The sequence below is a fragment of the Heptranchias perlo genome, chromosome 10 (assembly GCF_035084215.1).
Source record: "Heptranchias perlo isolate sHepPer1 chromosome 10, sHepPer1.hap1, whole genome shotgun sequence".
NCBI lineage: Eukaryota > Metazoa > Chordata > Chondrichthyes > Hexanchiformes > Hexanchidae > Heptranchias > Heptranchias perlo.
The window spans coordinates 61,496,703-61,520,235 of record NC_090334.1 but is presented as its reverse complement, the minus strand read 5'-3'; the positions used below and the strand labels follow the sequence as shown (position 1 = coordinate 61,520,235).

At 43.6% G+C, this 23,533-nt stretch overlaps 1 protein-coding gene across 1 annotated transcript in view; it reads left to right on the top strand.

Moving 5' to 3' along the window:
* Nucleotides 1–15,777: 15,777 nt before the first annotated feature.
* The window catches only part of kcnh5b (potassium voltage-gated channel, subfamily H (eag-related), member 5b), a 236,730-nt gene continuing 228,974 nt past the window's right edge, over nucleotides 15,778–23,533 (top strand). The window contains exon 1 of the mRNA XM_067991044.1: nucleotides 15,778–15,850. Within this exon, the coding sequence (XP_067847145.1) occupies nucleotides 15,778–15,850 (73 nt within the window). The remainder of the gene's footprint in view (nucleotides 15,851–23,533) is intronic.

Here is a 23,533-nt window from a genome sequence, read left to right as displayed (position 1 = left end):
CAAGGCAACTAGGGATAGGCAATAAACACCGTGTTCCTAGTGTCACTCATCCCAAGAACAAATAATATATCAAAAGCAAAATGCTGGAAATCTCAAATAAAAACAGAAAATCCTGTAAATACTCAGCAAGTCAGGCAGCATCTGTGGAGAAAGAAACAGAGTTAATGGGCTCGATTTTAGGAGGGAGGTGGGTTGGTAGCGGGGGGTCGACTGGGTAACGCGCCCAGTGAATTCGGGGTGCTCCGCACGCGATCGCAGCCTAATTGAAGGCACTTACCTTGGCTTCCGGGTTTCGCGCTGGAAAGCTGCGCAGCGGGCGGACTGCACAACGGCATCATAGGTTGTCAGCTGGAGGAGCCCTATTTAAAGGGGCAGTCCTCCACTTACTGATGCTGCAGAAAGGAGCCAAAATTACAGCATAGAGCAGCCCAGGGGGAAGGCTGCTCCCAGGTTTAATGATGCCTCACTCCAGGTCCTACTGGATGGGGTGAGGAGGAGGAGGAGGACAGATATTTTCTCCTGGGTAGACAGGAGGAAGTGGCCTGCCTCTGCCACCATGAAGGCCTGTCTCAAGGTGGCAGAGGAGGTCACCAGCACCACCAACACATCACGCACCTGCATACAGTGCAGGAGGCGCTTCAATGACCTAAGTAGGTCAGCCGAAGTGAGTACACTTACTCATTCCCCTACACTCCATCTGCCACATCATCGCCCCCACCCCACATCTCCTTCTGCACTGCCAACACTACTCCATCACATCACTCCTCACACCCACTCAAAGCTCATCCTCATCTTACCTGCACTTACTCACCTCGCCAGTATTCATCCCGCCACTACCACTCAACCCACTCCTCATACAATCTCATGGCTCTGTCTCATACTCACCCTCTCATGCATCTCTTTCATGGTCAGCCTCACCCAACCTACCACTACCTGTGCTGCAGCCACAGGGCATGCATCACATATGTATAGTAGGAAGCATAAGGCAAACGTGTCGTAAGCATGAAGGGGATGCACAAGGGTGTTTGAGGGCCTGTCATGGTTTTTACTTATATTTGATTTCTGATCAACTCACATTACGTATTATATTGTCACCACTACTGCCACGTCTTTGCAAATCTTGTCTGGTTTGTGCAATATTGCCCTTTCCTGAGGATCACCATGAAGACCCACACCTGATGCCACCCATTGTGTCACTGCAGAGTGGGTGTAGGTGTATTTGCAGGGCTCTTTTGTGCAGATGACTGAGAGATGTCAGCGGTGTCCCTGGTGGCACCCTGGAAGGATGCGGAGGAGAAGTTGTTGAGGGCAGTGGTGTCTTTGACAGCGACAGGTAAGAAGATGGTGCTCGGGCCAGCCGGGAGCAGTTCGGCATGAAGGAGGCTGCAGATGTCCACGACTACATGTTGAGTGACCCTGAGCCTCCGTGTGCACTGCTGCTTAGAGAAGTCCAGGAAGCTGAGCCTCGGCCTGTAGACCCTGTGGCGAGGGTAGTGCCTTCTGCGACACATCTCACTCTGTGATTGCCCTCCCTCCTGCTGTGCAGGTGGATGTGTCACAGCTCTGTGTTGTGGGGCTCCACGTGTCAGAGGTGGACGGCGTGGCCGGCGAGGCTGATGATGCTGTTCGTCCTCCGAGGAGGTCATGACTGCAGCTATGGCGGCCCCCATCCGGAAGATGTACGTTTGAGGGGGTCCGCAAGGTAGGTAAGTGTGTCTGCACACCGGGGTTGAGGTTGCAAGTTTGTGAATTTTTTTGTTAGGAGGAGGGTGGTGGAGGCCAAACTTTGTCCAAAGTGACAGAGTGGCCTCCTGCAGTGAGTGAATGTCTCCCCCACCCCCACCTGTCAAATGGACCTTTGCAGCTGCCACAGGCTGGTGGCTGCAACACGTCCATTTCAACTGGGAGTGTTTCCCCCAGTACGGGAAACACGCTCAGTTGAGTTGAAAATCCCACCCCTCCTAAAATATCCTACAAATCAGGTCTGCAAACGACCTGAACTATCTAATTAATTGGTTTAAGTGGGATCCCGCTGGCTTTAATTGCCGGCGGGAGTCCCGCATGCGGGGGCTGCGCGCGCATCTAAGCACGTCACTGGGGAACCCGGAAGTGGGCGGGTTGGAGCCAGGCTCCGGAACCGCCCCGGGAATCCCCGATTTTCGGAGCCCCCCGCCCCGCCACGAACCAGCCGTCTCGCACGTCCGAAAATCAAGCCCTTAGTCCGGGCCTCTGGATTACTAGTCCAGTAACATAACCACTATGCTACTGCATCCATTGTGGTTTTTTGTATTGCTGGGGCCAACTTTCATCTTGATACTGTCCCGTTTATGCCTGTAAAATGGGGCAGTAGTGAGACGATAATCAGGGGAAAAATGCAGCCATGCCACTGGTGGTCCGCCCATTCTGATTTTCGATGGACTTTGATTTAGGCGGCCAGCGCTCCCACCCGAAACAGGTGGAAACCTAAGTAAAATATTCAAACAGGGGTCAACTGACATGGTCAAGGCCCCCTTTGCCATTTTTGTGTCAATCAGCAGTGCCAACGCTACTTCCTCAACCTGTTCACAAACCAACATGTGGTTCAGGTGTAAAGGCTGCCACAACAACAACAACAACTACTCGCATTTATACAGCGCCTTTAACATATAAAAATTTAATAAGTCTTTTCATCGAAGCGTAATCAGACAAAAATGGCCACTGAGCCAAAGTAGGAGATGTTAGAAGGGGTGGCCAAAAGCTTGAGTTTTAAGGATGGTCATTAAGAAGGAGATGAAAGTGGAAAAGCGAAGAGATTAGGGAGGGAATTCCAGAGCTTAGGGCCTAGACGGCTGAAAGCAAGGCTGCCAGTGGTTGAGTGAATGGAAGGGGGTTGTGCAAGGGGACAAATTTCTGGAAAGGGTTTAGGGCTAGAGGAGTTACAGAGATAAGGAGGGTGAGGCCATGAAAGGATTAAAACATGAGGATGAGAATTTTCATTTGGAGGAACCAAATGGCAATGTTGATTAGCATGGACTAGGGTAATGGGTGAGCGGGATGTGGTGCAGGATAGAATAGGGGCAGCAAAATTTTGGATGAGCTGAAGTTTATGGAGGGTGGAAGATGGGAGGCTGGCCAGGAGACCATTGGAATAGTCAGGTCCAGAAGTGACAATGCCATGAATGAGGCTTTCAATCATAGATGGGCTGAGGCTGGGGCGGAGGTGGGTAATGTCACTGAGGCCGTTAGTAATTAGAGTATTTACATTTTCTAACTATTGACAAACACTGGTGATAATCTGATGATTTTTTAAATTCGTTCATGGGATGTGGGCGTCACTGGCGAGGCCGGCATTTATTGCCCATCCCTAATTGCCCTTGAGAAGGTGGTGGTGAACTGCCTTCTTGAACCGCTGCAGTCCGTGTGATGAAGATTCTCCCACAGTGCTGTTAGGAAGGGAGTTCCAGGATTTTGACCCAGCGACGATGAAGGAATGACGATATATTTCCAAGTCGGGATGGTGTGTGACTTGGAGCTGGTGTTGTTCCCATGTACCTGCTGCTCTTGTCCTTCTAGGTGGTAGAGGTCGCGGGTTTGGGAGGTGCTGTCGAAGAAGCCTTGGCGAGTTGCTGCAGTGCATCCTGTGGATGGTACACACTGCAGCCACTGTGCTCTGGTGGTGAAGGGAGTGAATGTTTAGGGTGGTGGGTGATATTTAGAGGATTGCCTTCAAAATTCAACTTTTCTTTCAAAGAACTCAAATTAGGATGAGGAAAGATACTCTGTATGCATGTTTCTCTCTCACCTTAATATGCTTTCTGAAGTTTATAGAGTGTAATTTGAACGCCAGCTAAAGCTACAATATATATGTAAACAGAATAATTGGTTATTTTTTCTCTTTCTGCTCTCACACACACACAATCACAGAATCTGTTTTATGAAACACTCAATATAAATTTTACTTGAATAAAACTTTTGAAATTTGCCTTTGTTTTTCAAAATTATTTTAGGAAAAGCTAACCAAATTGATATTGTTAGCAACTGAGGGAGAAGCATTCTATTATTTGGCTAGTTCAAATGCTACTGATGAAATCTAGGAAATTATGTACATTGCACGTGCACAAACAACAGGACCTGCCTTCAGCTAACAGGGTCATTACTCTGGGCAAAAGTAACCCAAACCCAAACTTTTGAAGAGGTTTTGCTTTCCAGTAAAAGCTTTAATGATGGTACTAAAAAACATTAAAAAAAATTGAACGGATACATTTGATCATGTTATTGTGAAATATATAATTTTAAATTTTTTTATCTAGTTTTTTTAACCTCATTAGAAATTTCAGTTACTGAGAAAAATATAGCAGATAAAATTTATTTCAAAACCATTTTAAGTGATTTGATTGGTCCAGTAACAAAAAATTATTAACAGTGAATGTTTATATACAATCTTCCCATTAATGGTTTTTCCATTGTGACATGTTGACATATGGGTTTTCCATGAGACGAAAAGTAAGGGTATTATGTACTGGGACTACATGGCAAATTGCACAATTTTTAATATAAATTATTGTTGTTGCTGTGTTCTGCTTAGTGGAATACAGTTTTGTTTCTATTTTTTAAATTGTGGCTATGGACTGCCTGCATTATAAAAGCATTTGTTGTTATGACTGCTGTTGGGGGTAGTGGAGGGGGGGGGGGGGTCAATATCTGGGACCTGGGATGGGTTTCTGTGGGTCTGGTGGTTGAGAACTCAGGATGAGTATAGGACTAAAAGTGGGGAAGGAATGAGGTTGAGATTGTTGTCAAGCGACAGCCAGATATAGTCTAAAGCTAGCAAGTAACTAGGTCAGGGCTGAGGCAAGAAGGCAGAAAGATCACAATCAAAACAGATAAGGTAAGTAAGTGAGTTCATGTTGTAGTTTTCCTTCTGATGGTTATTAACTTTAAAACAACTTCAAATAACTCACTGGAGCAGTAAAAAAAAATCATAGTTTATTTAATGTAGTTCCATACCAGCTCCAAACACTCAAGGTTGCATTGAATCCTAAATGTCTCAAAAGACTCCCTAGCAGGCCACTGCCTGCCAGTCCACTTCATTATAGTGCAGCCCAATTGGATTTATTTTAGCAGCAGAGATTTTAAAATCTTTTTCAAGCAGAAACAATCAACTTTATTTATTTCCAACAGTATTGGAGAGTGAGATTTTACCAGTAGATTTTAGTCAGGCATAAAAATGTCAATTTCCTAATTATTACAAGCTGCAATCATAGGCTGCAAACTTATTTGGGTCATGTTTAGAGCCCAGTGAATATTGACAGGAAGCCCAGTTAAATTTTAACAGTACTGGGAGCCTGTCAATCAGTTAATCTATAGAATGTCAGCCCCAAGCCTCAGAGGGAGGTGTGTGTAAAGGAAAGTTGTTACATCCATATTTAAGAAAAAAATTGGTAAGTTTATGCCTACGTTTACTGATCTTTTTGAGAATTATTTATATCTTGTGTTTTTATGTTAAAAAATTTATTTTCAGATATAAAGGGGTCGATTTTCAACTGCTGCCTAGCCTGTTTACACTGCCCATTGGTCGCCTGACGCCTGCCTACATGATTTTATTAAGGCTCAGGCCCGAACCAGGCAGGAGCCTTAATAAAATATTTCAATCAGTGTCCTACAGGGGTACGAGGACCTGAAGCCATTTTAATGTGCCAATTTCATGCCAAATGTGCATTGTCACACTCCGCCCATTGATATGAGGCGTTGACTGGCCTAACCAGCAGTACTTAAAGGGGCTGCTGGAAGCTGCTCAGAAAACGGCCCTATAAGGATTTTTCTGAATGATTTTTGTGGGCCCAGGAGAGGCATGAATGCTTTTGCTATCCCCACGAAAATTTTCAGGCCATCTACTGGCTGCTCAGTGGCCCTTTTCCCAGAATGCCTCTCTCTCTCCCTCCCTCCCTCCCTCGTGGCCTTACTATGGAGGAGCTGTCAGATTCTCTGCCTCACCCCACTGCAGTGGCAAACTGCTTGCATGTGCTTGCTGAGCACTGGCAGCTCGCCCAATACACTTAGATGAGGTCGGACCATTAAAATGGTCTAGGCCAATCGCTGAAGCTTTTGGGTGGGCATAACGCATGCCCATCCACCACTTGTCCATTGAAAATAGCCCCCATAGTCAGTGGCCTGTTTTGCAATGCGGCTGTTGGAAGAAGCAAATCTTTCCTGAGTGCTTGAGATTTATAGTACTTACTGGTTCATCAATGGTAGCAATGGAAAAAAATTAAGTAATTTGGCTGGTTTGTTTCATCGTGGCTGTTGTTTGTTCATCGATAGCTTTTTCTATCTGTCTAATGAATGGAACTGTTTTTTGATTGATTTGCATTTAGTTAATCAGATATTTAAGCCAGTCAGCATGGTTAACAACAGACAGTGGTTATTTGAGCCAATGGTAATTTCTTTGCCGTTTGGACACGTAATAATTTTGAAGTGTGATACCTTGAAGGTTTGAGAGGTCTGACATTACAAATGAGGTTAGATTGTCAGGATATGGTTTCATGCAGGGTACAAGCTAAAATACACATTAAACTGACAATAAAAGGACCAAGATGCAGATTGCTACTCCCCCCAGGACTACCATTAACAATTTAGATTTTTAAAAATAATTGATTGAGAGGCCAAAAAAATACACAAGAGACATGAATCTATCAGTCCTTTCCTAGCAGGAATCTTGTCACTTTGTGGATGAGCAGGAAAATGTGCCTACTGAGCACTTTTTACACCACTGAGTTATATTCCTTGGGTTATATTTCTTGGACATGAAAAGACGATCTGATTGAGGTATTAAAATAATGAAGGGAATTGAGAGAGTAGATCGGGAATAATTCTTTCCTCAAGTAGGGGAATCCAGAACAAGGAAACATCACCATAGAACACAGGTAAACAAGCATACTTTTACACGTAAAGATAGAGCAATAGGGAGTAATTTTCAACTTTGGCAGGGGCGGGAAACTAGCGATAGCCGATCAGCCACCCAATATACACTCTGCCTGATTTTTCGTTATTAAGTCTTGCCAGTTTTCCATTTGCACCCAAAGTGAAAATTACTCCCATAGACAGAAGAGAAAAGCACACACATTTAGAGACACACATGTATATAGAGAGAGCTAGACAGAGATAGACCCATATACACAGGGGTGCAGAGAGAAACATGTAATTAGCAACTCTGATGTTTAAGTGAGAAGGGTGCTTGTGAAGGGGTGAGTAACTGTGCACATAGAAGTGTAAATGGATATACCCATTTGTTACTTATATTTTTCCTATAGTTTTTGAGATTAAAAAAATCTATTAATTATGAAGCGTGATTTTCTTATTTGTTCACAGGATGAGGGCAATGCTGGCTTTACTGCCTACCTCTATTGGTCCTGAGAAGGTGGTGGTGGGCCTTCCCCTAGAACCACCGTAGGCCTTATGGTGAGGATACTCCCGAGATAGTGCTAAGCAGGAATTTTCAGGATATTGACCCAGCAATGATAAACGAATAGTGATATGTCCGTATGATGTTTGCTTAGGTGCTTAGGAACATGAATGTTGCTTGTGTCCTTCTCAGTGGTAGAGGGAGCAGGGAAGGAAGGTGCTATCAAATTATCCTTGGTGAATTGTTGCAGTGCAGCCTGTAGATCATACATACTGCAGCCACTGTATGCCGATAGTGGAGGATATTGAGTCCAAAGGCAGAGGTGCCAATCAAGCAAACTGCTTTGCCTTGGATCTTGCTGAACCTCGGCTCAGAGGTAGTACTCTTGACTCTGAGTCAGAGATTGTAGGTTCAAGTTCCACTTCGGTGCAGTATTGAAGGAGGACTGCATTATTGAAGGGGCCGTCATTCGGATAAGATGTTAAACCGAGGTGGACGTAAAAGATCCAAAGGCACTATTCGAAGAAGAGCAGATGAGGTCTCCTGGGGTCGTGACCAACATTTATCCCTTAACCAACACTACCAGAAATAACTTAACTGGTCATTCATATCATTGCTGTTTGTGGGACTTTGCTGTGTGTAAACTGGCTCCCAAGTTTGTCTACAAAACAATAGTGACTACACTTTGAAAAGTAATTAATTGGCTGTTAACCTCTTTGGGACATCCTGAGGACGTGACAGGCATAGTATAAAAATTGCTAGAGTGTTGTTATGATTGCACCCATTCAGATGAGTGGAGAGTATTTGATCATATTACTGACTTGAGTCTTGTAGATGGTGGAGAGGCTTTGATGGGTTAGAAACATAGAAAACATAGAAAATAGGAGCAGGAGTAGGCCCTTCGAGCCTGCTCCGCCATTTAATATGATCGTGGCTGATCCTCTATCTCAATACCATATTCCCAATCTCTCCATATACCCCTTTATGCCTTTTGTGTCTAGAAACCTATCTGTGGTAGAGAATTCCACAGGTTCACCACCCTCTGAGTGAAGAAATTTCTCCTCATCTCAGTCCTAAATATCCTACCCCATATCCTGAGACTATGACCCCTCGTTCTGGACCCCCCAGCCAGGGGAAACATCATCCCTGCATCCAGTCTGTCTAGCCCTGTCAGAATTTTATATGTTTCAATGAGATCCCCTTTCATTCTTCTAAACTCGAATGAATACAGGCCTAGTCGACCCAACCTCTCCTTCTACAATAGCCCTGCCGTCCCAACAATCAGTCTGGTGAACCTTCGCGGCACTCCCTCGATGGCAAGTATATCTTTTCTTAGGTAAGGAGACCAAAACTGTACACAATACTCCAGGTGTGGTCTCACCAAGGCCCTGTATAACTGCAGTAAGACATCCTTGCTTCTGTTCTCAAATCCTCTTGCAATGAAGGCCAACATACCATTTGCCTTCCTAACTATTTGCTGCACCTGCATGTTTGCTTTCAGTGACTGGTGTACAAAGACACACAGATCCCTTTGTACATCAATATTTCCCAATCTATCACCATTTAAATAATAGTCTGCCTTTCTGTTTTTCCTTCCGAAGTAAATAACTTCACATGTATCCACATTATACTCCAGAACTAGCCATGCCTCTAGCCAAACTGTACCAGTACAGCTACAACACTGGCATTTACCCGACAATGTGGAAAATTGCTCAGGTATGTCCTGTCCACAAAAAGCAGGACAAATACAATCCGGCCAATTACCGCCCCATCAGTCTACTCTCAATCATCAGCAAAGTGATGGAAGGTGTCGTCGACAGTGCTATCAAGTGGCACTTATTCACCAATAACCTGCTCACCGATGCTCATTTTGGGTTCTGCCAGGCCCACTCGGCTCCAGACCTCATTACAGCCTTGGTCCAAACATGGACAAAACAGCTGAATTCCAGAGGTGAGGTGAGAGTAACTGCCCTTGACATCAAGGTAGCATTTGACTGAGTATGGCACCAAGGAGACCTAGTAAAATTGAAGTCAGTGGGAATCAGGGGGCAAACTCTCCATGGTTGGAGTCATACCTAGCACAAAGGAAGATGGTAGTGGTTGTTGGAGGCCAATCATCTCAGCCCCAGGACATTGCTGCAGGAGTTCCTCAGGGCAGTGTCCTAGGCCCAACCATCTTCAGCTGCTTCATCAATGACCTTCCCTCCATCATAAGGTCAGAAATGGGGATGACCGCTGATGATTGCACAGTGTTCAGTTCCATTCGCAACCCCTCAGATAATGAAGCAGTCCGTGCCCGCATGCAGCAAGACCTGGACAACATCCAGGCTTGGGCTCATAAGTGGCAAGTAACATTCGCGCCAGACAAGTGCCAGGCAATGACCATTTCCAACAAGAGAGAATCTAACCACCTCTCCTTGACATCCAATGACATTACCATCACCAAATCCCCCACCATCAACATCTTGGGGATCACCATTGACCAGAAACTTAACTGGACCAGCCACATAAATACTGTGGCTACAAGAGCAGGTCAGAGGCTGGGTATTCTGTGGCGAGTGACTCACCTCCTGACTCCCCAAAGCCTTTTCACCATCTATAAGGCACAAGTCAGGAGTGTGATGGAATACTCTCCACTTGCCTGGACGAATGCAGCTCCAACAACACTCAAGAAGCTCGACACCATCCAGGACAAAGCAGCCCGCTTGATTGGCAACCCCACCACCCTAAACATTCACTCCCTCCACCACCGGCACACAGTGGCTGCAGTGTGTACCATCTACAGGATGCACTGCAGCAACTCACCAAGGCTTCTTCGACAGCACCTCCCAAACCCACGACCTCTATCACCTAGATGGCCAAGGGCAGCAGGCACATGGGAACAACACCACCTGCACATTCCACTCCAAGTCACACACCATCCCGACTTGGAAATATATCGCCGTTCCTTCATCGTCGTTGGGTCAAAATCCTGGAACTCCCTATCTAACAGCACTGTGGGAGAATCTTTACCACACAGACTGCAGCGGTTCAAGGCGGCTCACCACCAACTTCTCAAGGGCAATTAGGGATGGGCAATAAATGCTGGCCTTGCCAGCGACGCCCACGTCCCATGAACGAATAAAAATAAAATACTGCATCTGCCTGTATTTGCCCACTCACTCAACTTGTCTAAATCACCTTGACGCCTCTTTGCATCCTCTTCACAACTCACGATCCCACCTAGGAAACTTGGAAATATTACATTTGGTTCCCTCATCCAAATCATTGATATATATTGTGAATAGCTGGGGCCCAAGCACTGATCCCTGCGGTACTCCACTTGCCTGCCAACCCGAAAAAGACCCATTTATTCCTACTCTCTTTCCTGTCTGTTAACCAATTTTCAATCCATGCCAGTATATTACCACCAATCCCATGTACTTTAATTTTGCACACTAACCTCTTATGTGGGACTTTATCAAAGGCCTTCTGAAAATCCAAATAAACCACATCTACTGGTTCTCCCTTATCTATTCTACCAGTTCCATCCTCAAAAAACTCCAGTAGTTTTGTCAAATGTGATTTCCCTTTCATAAATTCATGTTGACTTTGTCTAATCCCATTGATATTTTCTAAGTGTCCTGATATCACATCCTTTATACTAGACTCTAGCATTTTCCCTACTACTGATGTTAGGCTAACCAGTCTGTAGTTCCCTGTTTTCTCTCTCCCTCTTTTTTTAAATAGTGGGATTACATTTGCAACCCTCCAATCTGTAGGAACTGTTCCAGAGTCTATAGAATTTTGGAAGATGACAAATAATGCATCCACTATTTCCATGGCTACCTCTTTTAATACTCTGGGATGCAGATTATCAGGCCCTGGGGATTTATCGGCTTTCAGTCCCATTAATTTCTCCAGCACTATTTTTTACTAATACAAATTTCCTTTAATTCCTCCTTCTCACTAGTCCCTTGGTTCCCTAGCATTTCTGGGAAGTTATTTGTGTCCTTTTCCTTGAAGACAGAACCAAAGTTTTGTTTAATTGCTCTGCCATTTCCTTGTTCCCCATTATAAATTCTCCCATTTCTGACTGTAAGGGACCTTCATTTATCTTCAGTAATCTTTTTCTTTTTACATACTTGTAGAAGCTTTTACAGTCCACATTTATGTTCCTTGCAAGTTTACTCTCATACTCTACTTTTCCCCTCTTAATCAATCTCTTGATCCTTTTTTGCTGAATTCTAAACTGCTTCCAATCCTCAGGCTTGCTACTTTTTCTGGCAACTTTATGTAACTCCTCTTTGGATCTAATACAATCCTTAATTTCTTTTGTTAGCCATGGTTGGGCTGCTTTTCCTTTTGTGTTTTTGCACCAGAAAGGAATGTATAATTGTTACAATTCATGCATTCGTTCTTTAAATGTTGGCCATTGCCTATCCACCATCATGCCTTTTAATGAAGCTTCCCAATCTATCATAGCCAACTCACTCCTCATACCTTTGTAGTTTCCTTTGTTTAGATTTAAGACCCTAGTTTTGGATTGGACTACTTCACTTTCCATCTCAATGAAGAGTTCTATCATGTTATGGTCACTCTTCCCTAAAGGACCCCGCACAACAAGATTATTAATTAACCCCTTCTCATTGCACAATACCCAATCTAGGTTAGCCTGCTCCCTGGTTGGCTCCTCAATGTACTGGTCTAAAAAAAAATTTTGTACACACTCCAGGAAGAAGAAGGACTTGTGAATGGAGCTAACCTCTGCAGAACCATGAGTGAAAGTCCCTACTCCTGACCTTATGATGGAGACATTATTGATGAAGCAGCTGAAGATGGTTGGGCCCAGGAAAAGTATTCTAATGAACTAGAATGTGCCCTTTTGAAAGCAAAAAAAAAACTCCAAAATGTTCTGGAAGAGCATGTTCCTGGACCTCCCTCCGAATGTTTGGCCAGTAAATCAGGAGGGGGCAGGGTGAAGGGGGCAGCATTTGGGAGGTGTGCGTAACACAGAAACATAGAAACATAGAAAATAGGAGCAGAACTAGGCCATTCGACCCTTCGAGCCTACTCTGCCATTCAATATGATCATGGCTGAGCCTCTATCTCAATACCATATTCCCGCTCCCTCCCCAAACCCCTTGAAGCCTTTTGTGTCTAGAAATCTATCTAGCTCCTTCCTATATATATTCAGTGACTTGGCCTCTACAGCCTTCTGTGGTAAAGAATTCCACAGGGTCACCACCCTCTGAGTGAAGAAATTTCTCCTCATCTCAGTCCTAAATGTCCTACCCCGAACCCTGAGACTGTGACCCCTCATTCTGGACCCTCCAACCAGGGGAAACATCCTCCCTGTATCCAGTCTGTCTAGCCCAGTCAGAATTTTAAATGTTTCAATGAGATCCCCTCTCATTCTTCTAAACCCGAGTGAATACAGGCCGAGTCGACCCAATCTCTCCTCAAAGGTACAACTTTGTACCCTTGCCAATGATTTCATCTCCCTCCCCGGCCATTGCCTCAGGTAGAACTGGCCTGTTCACAATCTTGGCATCCTATTGGACTCTGAGATGAGCTTCCAACTCTATGTCCTCTCCATCACAAAGACCATTTACTTCCATCTCCATAACGTTGCCTGCCTCAGTACATCTGATGCTGAAAATTTCATCCATGCCTTTGTCACCTCCAGACTTGACTATTCCAGTGTTCTCTTGGCCAGCCTCCCATTCTCCATGCTCTGTAAACTTCAGCTCATTCAAAACTTATATTCTATCCTGCATCAAGTCCCATTCACCCATCAATCCTGTTCTGACTGACCTAAATTGGCTTCCAGTCACCCAATGCCTCCAACTTAAAATTCTCATCCTCATAAATACCTTTATGGCCTTGCACCTCCCTATCTCTGTAACCTCCTCCAGTCCTGCAACTCCTGCAGAATTCTCTGTTTCCAACTATGGCCTCTTGTGCACCCCCACCCCTTTACCCTTCGATTGGTGGCCATGCCTTCAGCCATCTAGGCCCCATGTTCTGGAATTACCTCCATAAACCCCACCTCCCTCTCTTCCTTTCAGACCCTCCTTAAAGCCCACCCCTTTGACCAAGCTTTCAGTCACCTACCACTCCCTCCCATATCTCCTTCTTTGGAGTCCATTTTTGTCTGATTACACCTCTGTGAAATGCCATAGACCATTTGTTTACGTTAAAGGGTGTTCTGAAAGGGTAAACCCGGCAACTACAGGCCAGTCAGCTTAACCTTGGTGGTGGGGAAGCTTTTAGAAATGATAATCCGGGACAAGTGTGGATTAGTAAAGGAAAGCCAGCACAAGTTTGTTAAAGGCAAATCATGTTTAACTAATTTGATTGAGTTTTTTGATGAGGTAACGGAAAGGGTTGATGAGGGCAATGTGGTTGATGTGTATATGGATTTTCAAAAGGTGTTTGATAAAATGCCTCATAATAGGCTCATCAGCAAAATTGAAGCCCATGGAATAAAAGGGGCAGTGGCAGCATGAATACGAAATTGGCTAAGTGACAGGAAACAGAGAGTAGTGGTGAACGGTTGTTTTTCGGATTGGAGGGAGGTGTACAGTGGTGTTCCCCAGGGGTCGGTACAAGGACCACTGCTTTTTTTGATATACATTAATAACTTGGGCTTGGGTGTACAGGGCACAATTTCAAAATTTGCAGATGACACAAAACTTGGAAGTGTAATAAACAGTGAGGAGAATAGTGATAAACTTCAAGAGGACATAAACAAGCTGGTGGAATGGGCGGACACATGGCAGGTGAAATTTAACGCAGAGAAGTGCAAAGTGATACATTTTGGTAGGAAGAACGAGGAGAGGCAATATAAACTAAATGGTACAATTCCAAAGGGAGTGCAGGAACAGAGACACCTGGGGTATATGTGCACAAATCTTTGAAGGTGGCAAGATAGGTTGAGAAAGCAGTTAAAAAAACATAGGGGATCCTGGGCTTTATACATAGAGGCATAGAGTACAAAAGCAAGGAAGTTACGTTGAACCTTTATAAAACATTGGTTTGGCCACAACTGGAGTATTGAGTCCAATTCTGGGCACCGCACTTTAGGAAAGATGTGAAAGCCTTAGAGAGGGTGCAGAAAAGATTTACTAGAATGATTCCAGGGATGAGGGACTTCAGTTATGTGGATAGACTGAAGAAGCAGAGGTTGTTCTCCTTAGAACTGAGAAGAGTGAGAGGAGATTTGATAGAAGTGTTCAAAATCATGAAAGGTTTAGATAAAGTAAATAAAGAGAAACTGTTCCCATTGGCGGAAGGGCCGAGAACCAGAGGACACAGATTTAAGGTGATTGGCAAAAGAACCAAAGGTGACAGAGGAAAAACTTTTTTACGCAGCGAGTAGTTATGATCTGGAATGCGGTGCCTGAAAGGACGGTGGAAGGAGATTCAATGGTGGCTTTCAAAAAGGAATTGAATAAATAATTGAAAGGAAAAAATTTGCAGGGCTACAGGGAAAGAGCGGGGGAATGGGACTAACTGGATTGCTCTTACTAAGAGCAGGCATGGGCTCAATGGGCCGAATGGCTTCCTTCTGTGCTGTAACCATTCTATGATTCTAGGATAAAGGCGCTATATAAATGCAAGTTTTTTTTTGCCAAGGTCCCTGGTGCAACTGGTGGTAATTTCACATTCTCACACAGCCTTGTGCTTACCAGACAATGCACTGCCCAGTTAGTGCCTCTCCTCAGATACAAATACACACACATCCCAACCATAACCGGTGCAGGGAGTAAACCTCAGGGCTGCATCTGGCAAAGGCGGGAGCCACCGCTTATCTCATCCATTACAACAAGCGGGAGGGAGACTGACTGGAAGGGGACTAACCCAACTTCATCGTTGTCAAGTTTGGAGAAAAGCACGCGATCATTTTTATTTGCTAAGAGGTTAAATTAGATAAGTTTTCCAGTATGCAAAGTTTCTCTTTGACCTGTTCAGATATTTCACCCATTAACGCTCAGACCCTCCCCTCCCACAGGTTGCGCGTCTGCCCGGGGTTTGGCACCTCGTGCAGTTTAGAGGTTTTGCACAGACCTCCAATGGAAGGCGGCGGGAGCAGCCTCGTTTCTTCGAGCGGAAAGGGGGTGCCGCTGCTTGCGAAGAGACCCCGTGCTTTGCACGCCTCTCTCCCCCTACCACCCCCACCTCAGTAAGCGGTGTTGTAGTGAGAGGGTCCATGCGTCAGGAGCAGAGTGCGCAGACGCGGCGCCTGGAAGCTGCCAGTGCCAGCGATGTACCAACAGCGACAGCAGCTCCAGCGCCAGCGCCAGCTTGGGCGCTACTATGAGCCCATTCCCACCAAAAACTGACCATCTGCTTGGAGTCGCTGTTAGCAGTCACCGCCTAACAACATCTTCCAAAAACTCTGCAAACCCAGGATGCCCGGTGGAAAAAGAGGGCTGGTGGCACCGCAGAATACTTTTTTGGAAAATATTGTCCGGCGATCCAGCGGTAAGCTAACACTTGCAGTGATGCGCTAGAGCACTTTATATGATTAAATATTGATTGGTGGAACGATAGTGTTTATTCTCTGTGCATAGTCTTTTTCTCTCCTTTACTTAACCCCCTTTCACTGTTCGAGTTGCACATAGATTGATTTATTGATATTATATCCAAATGTATCTTTAAACGTGTGGTAAGATAAAGCAGATCTATATAAATTGGATATCATTTATGTTGAAGACAATTCATTTGGATTTAGTTTTGGACCCATCTTAATTGTGTTACTCTGGAATACTTCGGAAACAATCGTTTTACAAGCACAGAACATCAAATAAAACGAGTAGAAATACTAAAGGATTGCTAAGCATGGATGAAAAGTAATTTATTGGAACACTTGTTATTAGACCTTGTGAAAAGCGATGCTAAACTTTTTTTTTAATGGCTGAGCTGTCTGCAAACATGTACAGCTCCTTCTGATCTGTATCTCCATTCTTGCTATCATATTCCCAACATGCTGGATAGCGTTATTTTTAATTTTAATTCAACCACCCAAGTGAGACCAACAGAGCAACAAGGGGTGTCAAGAACAATGGTTGATGCACTCACTAATGCGTCTGACAGTAAATGAGCCGTATGGGAAATGCACAAAGCACAAAAAAAATTAAAGCCTAATGTTGGAGGGTAGCTTGTGTTTGGGAAACTGCGTGCAGTTGTCTTCTCGGCGTTGATGCAAACCGAGGCCAGGTGACAGATAACTCCGAGGAAGTTGCAGCGCTCAATCAGAACTGACCAAAGGGTTGGAGAAGTAAAGGATTTCAGGACAGTTTCACCTGGAGCGTTCCTGTAAATCTAGTTTCAGTCTGTTGATGAAGTTGATATGTGAATAGATATTTAGAACGTGGAATAGTTCCAAACATTGAATAAATGAAAATACTTTTGGATGATTTGGGAGCTGGTACAAACTCTGCCGTTACTAATGATATATATATATATATATATATGTCTATATAAGCTGTCTCATTCCTCACAGCGAACACACAGTCCTTTAAAATAACACTCAACCGAAAACATTCCAACCCAAACAACATGTACGGTATTCCGAAATACACAGTGCAATCTACAAAAGCTGCAATCGCCAGCTTAAAAGAGAAACTACATTTTATAGGTTAAAGCACGCTCACATATACATATATATATTCCCAAAGATATAACCTGTAACGAACTTTAGCTGGGGAAAGATTGGAATGAAACGTTTTCAAATTATATAACTTAATATCTCGTGCTATATATTTATCATTTAGTGTTTACTGTATTTGAAAGGGCTGGAGAAAATGATAAGGGACATTTGCTTCGGTTGGGTTATATGTGGCTTATACAAGTTATACCTGCATGTTATCACTGACAGACCACCTTTGATCAAGGGGCCGTCGAAAAATGCTGTGATCTGTCGGAATCTTGGGTGACGGTTGCATTTGTTTGTTGTTTCCCACCTGCTCTATGCGGTAATCATTCAACCAGAAGTCAGCGCCGGACTATTCGTAACAAGAATCATTTCACAATCCCACCATTGCCGTTACGGGTCGCTGTTACTCCTCACGCAGAGGCATCTAGTCCAGTACCACCTCAACCCCTTAACAAGACCCCCGACACACACACACACACAGCCCCAGCTGCAACAAACTTGTCCCAATGAGCACTGCCAACCTGTTAAAGTGGCAGAACTGACTTATTGTAAACCTGTTATTTTAAATGTGTCCATACATCAATACGAGAAATAAGATCAGAGGAAATCAAAAGGACACTTGAAGGAATGTTTAACAGTACAACACTGCACAAGCACTGCTTTAGAACTTTGAATCAGATTAATGGTACATCTTGCATTTCACTCTATTCCTTGAAAATTAATGGCACATAATTAGTTTCATAATTTATACAAAGGACAACGCTATATTTACAAAAACCAGCCAAACAGAAAACCCAACAAATTGATGGATCGACAAAAACACCCAGAATTGCGATAACATTTATCACTTGGTTGATTGGTAATGTTGGTGATTCAGTCAGAACTGCACGTCCCCATAGATCCTCATCATGCATCCTGTTTAGATCACTGGTCAGTAATTACAAATAAAATGATAAAATTAGATGTAATATTTTTATTTCTAATGGGAACGAAATTGACGTGCAGATTGCAGAATGTTTCTGATGACTTTAATGTGAAACTATTCTCCATCTGTTTTCAGTTGTGATGTCACCTCCATGGACTATGACGTGTTCTATGCAGCTGATAACATCATAACATTTTAAAAGCAAATTAGCATCTTTTATAGATGTAATTTGCTTTTAAAATGTACACTTTTTATCAAATATAAATCCAAATATCAATATTTAGAGTTGAATACAACTTTAAACAGTACAAAGATGACAAGAATGAATAGTTGGGATTCATGGTTAGGGTACTTTAGGAGTTACAATACTTTTAACATTAGTTTGTATAGTTGTACTTACAGCACCTCTGGTGACTCATTTGGTAAGTCAGAGTGTAACTGAGCCTTGCAGACCAGAGGACTGCAGGTTGAATGCCGATCTGTGCATCAGTTGATTTCAGCCAAGGAGACCGTAGGGGCATCGTAATTGGCTTCAACATTCCCTGGACTAGACAGGTGAAAACCAGCTAGGGATGTAAAAAAACACCCCAAGAGCGGGGGAGATGGGTGAGAGAGACTTGATGCTGGATAGAGTATGGGCAGCAGAGATTTGAATGAGCTGAGGTGTTTGGAGGGTGGAGGATAGGCGTTCAGGAGGCCAGCCAGGAGAATTTTGGCGTAATTGAGGGCAAAATTGATCTAGGCCAGTAGTTCAAAATGGGCTCATAGCAAATTGGCAGCCCATTTTGCCATCAATGGAAAAGAAAATTGTTGTGGTGCAAAATGGGCTGTCGATTCACTGTGAACCCATTTTGCACTACTGGCGTAGACCAATTTTACCCCTAATGAGTCTGAGGTGACAAAAGTATGAATGAAGATTTCAGCAACAGATGTGGGTGGTCTTTGTGATGAAGAGGATATGGGGTCAGAAGCTTAGCTCAGGGTCAAAGAGAATGTTAGGTTGTGAACATTCTGGTTCAGCCTGAGATAGTGGCCGGAGTGAGAGGGGGGAGTGGAGTCAATGGCAAGGGAATTGAGTTTATAGAAGGGACTGAAGATAATAACTTCAGTCTCCCCAATGTTTAGCTGGAAGAAGGTCAGGCTCATCCAAAATGGATGTCAGAGAAGTAGTCTGACAGCACACAGGCAGTGGAACAAGGTGAGAGAAGTGGTGCATAGGTAGAGGGGATAGAGTGTGTGGAAGCTGACTCCATGTCTATGGTCGATGTCTTCAAGGAGTGGCATGTAGATGAGGAAGAGGAGGGGGCCAAGGATGGATCCTTGGGGGAATGCAGTGGTGATGACACAAGGATGGAAAGTGAAACAATTGCTAGAGATGCTCTGGCTATGATTGGATAGTTAAGTAGTACCAAGCAAGGACAGTCCCATGGAGCTGGACACTGGAGGAGAGACGTTGAAGGAGGATGGTGTGGTCAAGTGTCAAAAGCTACATGGAGGTTGAGGAGGATGAGAAGGGATAATGCACCATGGTCACATGGTGTCATTCGTGACTTTTTGGTGCTATGGGCGGTGTGGAAGCCAGAGTGGAGGGCTGACATGTGAAATGAGGTAGGCACTCATGAAATTACATCCCATCATGAATCAACATCTCCAGGAGGGGAGGGGAGAAGACTGGCAAAAAAATTGTTGTTAAAAATATTTCTAAAAGTACTATCCCATTATTTATAATGTTATCTCCAAAGAAGAAATCAACATTTTGGGGGTAAAATTCAACTTTCTGTGGGGGCACAAAATGAGCGGTATTGGATTGGCTGCCCATTATAAACCTGCCCATTATACACCATGTCGTTGTACACCTTGCCCGTTATACACCATGCCATTGTATACCCTGCCTGTTGTATACCCTGCCTGTTGTATACCCTGCCTGTTGTATACCCTGCCTGTTGTATACCCTGCCTGTTGTATACCCTGCCTGTTGTATACCCTGCCTGTTGTATACCCTGCCTGTTGTACTCCCTGCCCATTGTACACACTACCATTGTACATCTTGCCTATTGTACACCCTGCCCGTGATACACCCTGCCCGTGATACACCCTGCCCGTGATACACCCTGCCCGTGATACACCCTGCCCGTGATACACCCTGCCCATTATACACTATGCCCATTTTACACCCCACCCGATTTTCTTTTCCATTGATGCATAATGGGAGGCTAATCCGCTTCTGCCCATTTTGCACCCCCACCAAAGTTGAATTTTGCCCCCTTTGTTTCTGAATGGAGGCATTTATACCCTTTCATAAATTTATTACTTTGATGAAGGAAATATTCCTATGTTGAAATTGATTGTGTGAACAGCGTGTACAGTAATGTTCCTCTATACTGTGTATACTCTTGCTGGTTTAGGAGCACACAATGTGGTGTGTTACCACTGGCAGTAATGTAGCACTTAATGTTAATTACTGCAGGCCCACATTATCCATATACAGTTTAACTTAGCTGTAATAGATCAGTGCACATTGACTAAAGCACTAATTAAGCCAATTACTAAGGGTCACATCAAACTAAAATAAGCCAAAACAGTACTTTCTCCATTTAATAACTTTGAATTCCCTGTACTGTATTAGTCTCAGTTAAAGTAGGTTTAAATACTACTACTAGGCACTGAATACCTTTTCCACATTTGTAAGATCAAAAAGTCTTATGTGAGCAGAGTGTTTGTTTTGGAGCTTTGGATCAGCTGAAACATAAAGGAGCAAAAAGATGGCGATCTCCTTCTCAGTTGATTTTCAAGGCATAAACCAACTATTTGCTCTTAACAAAACAACATGTCTTCATTGGTTTTGTCCCAGCAGAGATGTACTAATAGCTGACTGCTGTCTTATGCTGAATGCCAACCTGGAATTATCCTCCTAGATAGCACCCGAACTAGTTGTAGGTTTGAAGGTAATTAGAACTATTGATTTTTATGCAACTGGCACCTTCCAGGCACGTGGGAGAATTGCACCAGTATCACTCAGTTCACAATGATCAACTGTACCTAGGAGGCTATGGGCAAGTGCAAGTCTAACAAACAAGCAAAATCTGGCTCATTGATATTTATTGTCTTGTGAAGGATATTTCAAATATACCAGTGTGTTTCTATGATTTTGCTGTATTCAGGATGGAAAGTTTGTAATAACAGTGTTTGTAGGAAACATAATCTACAGTAACATTTGGGTTGAATAAAAGTTTAAGGTTAGGAACTGATTGGCCCTAGGCCCACTAATGGTCCCTGGCTGCTTAAGGAAGGGAAGTCAGACATTGGTAGAAAGCAGACACTGGGTAGAAGCAGCACATGAATAAGGTATCAAAATTATTTTTGTGTTGAATAAAAGATAAAGAGTACTGGGGAGATGAAAGAGCCACTTTACTTCACAAGAGTGTGCATGTAGAGGATTGAGAGTGTGTGACTCAGAGATTAAGGATAGGCATTTATGTGTGTAAGGGCATAGGTGCATGAGGGTGTGTGTGCCTGTGAATGCGTGTATGAGAGCATGTATTTATCATAGCATTTGTGGAACAGTGTGTGAGAGAGATAATTATAGTTTTCCATAAATATGTTTGAAACTACACCAGCCTGCACTGTTTTGTAAATATTTTGGGGGTGAAATTGGAAATGGATGGGGACGCAAAACTGGCGGAATTGATTTTGCCACCCGTTATACGACACACATAACATTCAGTTCCATTGGCGTCAATGGAACAGTGTATCTGGCGGGACGATCAATGCGATATCGCCCGTGTTGCATCCCCGCCCAAGTCCAATTTCACCCACTTTCTATTTTCTGGAGGTGTATGTCCGTTCCTTCAGTGGGAGAGAGATGATCCCCACAGAGTAGTTCCTGCATGCAACCCCAAACCTCTTGAGCTAGCCCTGATTCTGATATAGTGAGACAGAGGGGAAAAGGTCCTGCAGTTTTTGAGCAGAGAATTCAAATCTTGACAATGGAAGATAACCTCCAGCTGACTGTTTAAGGTGGAGTTTTAATTTAGAGTGATATCACTCAATTATGTCTAAAAGCTATAAAAGCTAATCACCTGAAGTCTGAAATTATTTAAAACATCAGGGAAGAAATTGTACCAACATATAAAGGATGGAACACCACAGGAACAGCATGGCGACAAGTATCTTTCCCATGGTAATAATATCTAAAATTTTACCAGTGCATGTGTCCAAACCAGAACAAAAAGGCAGCACATTGCCACCAAGATGATAACAACTTGTAACTGGTGGTCAAATATGCTATTTCACAAAATCAGTGACCGCTTTGCCTTTATCTTCAGTTTGTCTTACTGGTATGTGACCATTTTCTACGTAATAAAAGACTGTTCATTCAAGAGATTAGAATTAGTGTATGGAAACCAATTGAGTTGTTTAACAGAAACAGGAATTTATTTTTATAATTCAGTTTATTATTTTTAAATGTGCTTATTCCAATCTGATTAGGAAGATTAAGGTTGATTAAGAAAGGGGTAAACAGAAGAGGAAGTGATACTTCAGCTGTACAGAGCCTTGGCCAGACCCCATCTGAAGTGCTGCATTCAGTTTTGGGCACCGAACCTCAGGAAAGATATATTGGCCTTGGAGGGGGTACAGTGCAGATTCACAAGAATGATACCATGGCTTAAAGGATTAAATTATGAGGACAGGTTACTTAAACTTGGCTTATATTCCTTTGAGTTTAGATGGTTGAGAGGTGATCTAATTGAGGTGTTTAAAATGATAAAGGGATTTCGTAGGCTAGATACAGAGAATGGGGCATCTGGTGGGGCAATCCAGACCAAATGGCATAATCTTAAAATTAGAGCTGGGCCATTTAGAAGTGAAATCAAGAAGCAGCTTTTCACAGAAAGGATAGTGGAAATCTGGAACTCATGCCCCCAAAAGGTTGGATGCTGGACCAATTGAAATTTGCAAGACTGAGATCGCTAGATTTTTGCTAGGTAAGGGTATCAAGAGATATGGATCAAAGGCGGATAAATGAAGTTGAGGTGCAAATCAGCCATGATCTAATTGAATGGCGGAACAGGTTTGAGGGGCTGAATGGCCTACTGTTCCTATGTTACATTAATGTCAGACCTATTGCTAATAGCAACTTCCATTTATTTAGCAAGATTATGCTTTATCATCGTGTTAGTTAACTTCATGACCAAATGAGATTAATCATGAAATGACAGATTCCAGTTTTTCCTTCATGATAAAACCATGAACAGTATCCCTCCGGCATTTGCTGATAATATTTTTCCTATATTTTTTAACTTTCTGCAAATTACTTCCTTTGTTCCCCATTCTCGGGTAATGGCTGTCACTGGCAAGGCCAGCATTTATTGCCCAACCCTAGTTGTCCTGAGAAGGAGATAGAGGGCCTTCTTCTTGAACCACTGCAACTGGTTTGATACAACTGAGTGGCTTGCTAGGCCACTTCAGAGGGCAGTTAAGTGTCAACCACATTGGTGCGGACTGGAGTCACATATAGGCCAGACTGGGTAAGGACAACAGGTTTCCTTCCTTAAAGGACATTAGTGAACCTGTTGGGTCTTTA